Here is a 3874-nt window from a genome sequence, read left to right as displayed (position 1 = left end):
GCAGGGCAGGAAAGCAGGAAGGTCTAAAAGCTGCCCTTTCAGGACAAGTCATTTCTATTCAGATTGTAGATTAGGGACGAATGAAAATAGCAAGATTTTCTAAAGAGATTTGTCTAAAGGTATTTGCTCTAATCCATTTCATAAAAGATTACAGAAATATCAAAGATACACCTAATGGATGGCAATTATTTAGACTTGGTTGGGCAGGAGGAGGAAGAGGGAAGGCGGTCCTCTACTACAGCCAGACTTGGCGGAAGTCTGAATTAAATCCTATCCTATGGCTTCCCACTTAACTAATGCTGTTGTTGTTATGTGCCGTCGAGTCCCCTTCATGTAGCAGGTCTCTTAGGAAGTGAGGAAAGCCCCAAAACATCGCTCTTCTACCACTTCCAAAGTCTTGAACTTTCCTTAGTGACCTACTTTATTCCTGCTTCCTTTCGTCCCACGACACTAAGCATCCTTCCTCTGCCTTCACCGTTCCACTTTCTGCCCCTTAAGAAGCCAACTCCTCGCTTCCGAAATTCGGTAAAATGTCCCCCAAATAAGTGAGTCAGGTCAGACTCAATAAAGCGGCAAGGCGCACCAGCACTACAACTCCCAAAACGACCAGCTTTGTTTTTAACCACTGCGCAGCCGCAAAATGGAGTACGGGTTCAGAAATGGAGGGAGTTGTAGTTTTCAAGTTTAGAGGACCTAGTATTCGGGGAGGAGGTTAGTACGGTTTTGCGGGAAGGCCCCCGCGAGTCCGTGTGGGATGTAAGGCCGAAGAAATAAACATCCTAGGGCTCTGGAAGAAAAAGTATCCGGAAGTGCAGCTAAAGTTAGCCATTTCCTTATCCCATGTCACAGTACCAGGCTGAAAGTGGACTTGTCACTTCCCTTCGGAGACGTTCGTCTCTTTCTCAAAGGATCTCGGGATCAGGTTCGCGATTACTTATGACATCATAGCCATTCGTGAGCCGGAAAGCTTTGACGCTCTAGCCTACCGATCTCTCGCTGCTCCACCGCCTCCGCGGAGCGGGCCCTCTAGCCGGGGGAATTGGCTTGCCCTTCTCACCTTCTGTTGGAAAGTGTACAGGTCCTGTGGTCCCCCAGCAAAGGTTGGGTGTTCCGGACACCGCGGTCCCCTCTTCGCAGCGGCAGGAGACGAGCGCGTGAGATGAGGGCTCAGGCTGTATATAACTAGGTCCTGTGAAAGGATTGGAAAGACTTCTGAGTGGGAGTTTATAAGAAGCCTCTTTTGTTGATAAAGTCCTCATCCAAAGCCTCGACCACCATTGCTATCATGGACTTCGCTGACACCTGCTCCAGCTTCCAGTCGGACCTGGATTTCTGCCCGGACTGCGGCTCGGTCCTGCCTCTGCCTGGGGTTCAGGATACGGTCACCTGTACTCGATGTGGCTTCTCCATCAACGTGAGGGGTGAGGAGTTCGTATGTAGTACGCCTGGCCTAGGGCTCATATTTAGGGCTCAGGATTGAAGGGCCAGAGGCTTGGGGACCAGAATGGGAGAGATTGGGAAGGGGTCCCTAGGGCAGGAGTTCAGGCACTTGAGCATTTGGTCCAGGAGTGAGACCTGAAGGTGACACAGTGGGGGACTATATGGAATTTCCCTCCACTAGACTTCACAAGGGAGCTCTGGTAGCATAGTGGCTAAGACCCTTGCCTGGTAACCAAACGGCTGGCGGTTCAAACCCACCAGCCACTCCTCGGGAGGAAGGTTGGGCAATCCTACTTCCGTAGTGATACTGCCTCGGAAACCCAAGGAGGGGTCGCTATGAGTCGGTGCCGACTCGACAGCACACAACAACAACAACAACAGACTTCACAAGCAGTTCTTCTGTGCAGATTTCGAAGGGAAGGTTGTGAAAACTTCAGTTGTGTTCCACAAACTAGGGACAGCCATGCCTACGTCGGTGGAGGAAGGGCCTGAATTCCAAGGACCTGTGGTAAGTTAATGAGATCAACAACTATTCATAGAGGAAGGGTGTCATTGCAAAGATTTTAGGAGTTTTATACCCAGTTCCAAGAGGGAAGAATGGTCGTTAGAGCAGATACGTGTGTTGGGTGTGATTGATTGCCTGATTCCTATGAGAAGGGGGGGGGGGCTGTGACTAGGCCTGCCCTAGCTCACTAGTTTATGCCCAGATTGACAGACGCTGTTCTCAATGTGGTCATGAGGGAATGGCATACCATACCAGACAGATGCGTTCAGCAGATGAAGGACAGACTGTCTTCTACACCTGTACCAACTGCAAGTAAGTAGTATTTCCTCTCCTTCTGCCTTTCTCAGTCAGTTTGCTAACTAAACAAATACAATGACTTATAATATTAAAAAAACTCACTGCTGTGGAGTTGTATCCAACTCATAGTGACCCCTCCTTGGGTTTCCGATATGGTATCACTACGGAAGTAGATTGTGCAACCTTCCTTCTGAGGAGTAGCTGGTGGGCTTGAACCACCAGCCTTCTGGTTACCAGTCAAATGCCTCAGGAACTATGCCACAAGAGTTCCTGCAGTGACTTATATCTTTACTAAATAACAATTTTTTCTTTGATCCCATCCCACATTTCTATACAAGTCAAGTAATAGGGGGACTGTGGGTTTTCTTGTTTTTTTTTTAAGTTAAAGGAATTACTTTCTTACCCTTTCTATACCCAGTGAAAAAAACCTTTTAAAATATTTACAAAAAAAAAAAAAAAAACAAACTCATGGCCTTCAAGTCAGATCCACTCATTGTGACTTCTTGGGTTTCTGAGGCAGTATCAGTATGAAAGTAGATTGCCCAGTCTTCCTTTCGAGGAGTGGCTAGTAGGCTTGAACTGCCAGCCTTCTGGTTAGCAGTCAGGTGCCTTAGACACTATACTACCAGAGCTCCTAAAATATTTAAAAAGAGATGAAAAAATACAGAAGGCAAGTATTGCGTAGTGCCCACCATGTTATACTGGAGACTGGTGGTGGTACAGTGGTTAAGGCGTTAGGCTGCTTACCAGAAAGTCAGTGGTTTGGACTCAGCAGCTGCTCCAGAGGAGAAGGATGAGGCAATCTGCTCCCATAAAGATTTATAGTCTTGGATACCCTATGGAGCAGTTCTTTTCTGTCTTATAGGGTCATTATGAGTCCGAAATGACAAGATGGCAGTGGGTTTTGGTTTTTCCACTACAGTCAAGGTAGTTCTACTTTGATGAGAATTAGGAAAGTGTGTGGACTCTGAATGGTTTTGAGAGCTGGTCTTTATCTTTGGTGTTCTGCACTTTTATAGTATGTCAAGATGTGGTCACCCTTTATTTATCCTGTTTGGGATTTGTTAGACTTTCCAGAATTGAGGATTGGTTCTTTTTTTTTGCACCAACTTTATAAAATTATTTACGGTCATCTCATCAAATGTAGCTTTTCCCCCCATGTTTAATTCTCACATTCTGGACATCTAATTAATTGTGCAAGGATGCCCTAGGTGGTGCAAAGGATTAAGCGCTAAACGGCTAGCCAAAGATTGGCTGTTCTAACCCAACCAGAGATGCCTCAGAAGACAGGCCTCATGATCTGCTTCTGAAAGGTCACAGCCTTGAAACCCTGTGGAGCAGTTCTTCTCTGCACATGTGGGGTTGCTGTGAGTCAGAGTTGACTCAATGCCGAACAACAATTAACAATTAATTACTTGTGTATTAACCTTCTGTTCCTTCCAGCCTGTCTATCTTAGTTATCTGGTGCTACTATAACAGAAATACCACAAGTATGTGGCTTTAACAAAACATTCCCAGAAAGGATTATAACCGCAGGTATAGTGGTTAGGATTTACAACACGTTTTTGGGGGGCACACAATTCAGTCCATAACACTATCATTTATACTTTCAATCTCTTTTTTTTTTTTTTT

General features: G+C 45.9%; 1 protein-coding gene across 1 annotated transcript in view; it reads left to right on the top strand.

The window, feature by feature from the left end:
• The first annotated feature begins 1282 nt into the window (after nt 1-1282).
• The window catches only part of POLR1H (RNA polymerase I subunit H), a 4121-nt gene continuing 1529 nt past the window's right edge, over nt 1283-3874 (top strand). Inside the window, exons 1-3 of the mRNA XM_007951429.2 lie at nt 1283-1421; nt 1848-1948; nt 2148-2257. Of these exons, the coding sequence (XP_007949620.1) occupies nt 1286-1421; nt 1848-1948; nt 2148-2257 (347 nt within the window). The 5' untranslated portion in view covers nt 1283-1285. The remainder of the gene's footprint in view (nt 1422-1847; nt 1949-2147; nt 2258-3874) is intronic.

This window comes from Orycteropus afer, unplaced genomic scaffold (genome assembly GCF_000298275.1).
Source record: "Orycteropus afer afer isolate SDZICR_OR568_19922 unplaced genomic scaffold, OryAfe1.0 scaffold00294, whole genome shotgun sequence".
Taxonomy (NCBI): domain Eukaryota; kingdom Metazoa; phylum Chordata; class Mammalia; order Tubulidentata; family Orycteropodidae; genus Orycteropus; species Orycteropus afer.
The sequence above is the reverse complement of the archived record's forward strand: the minus strand, read 5'-3'. Positions and strand labels throughout refer to the sequence as shown.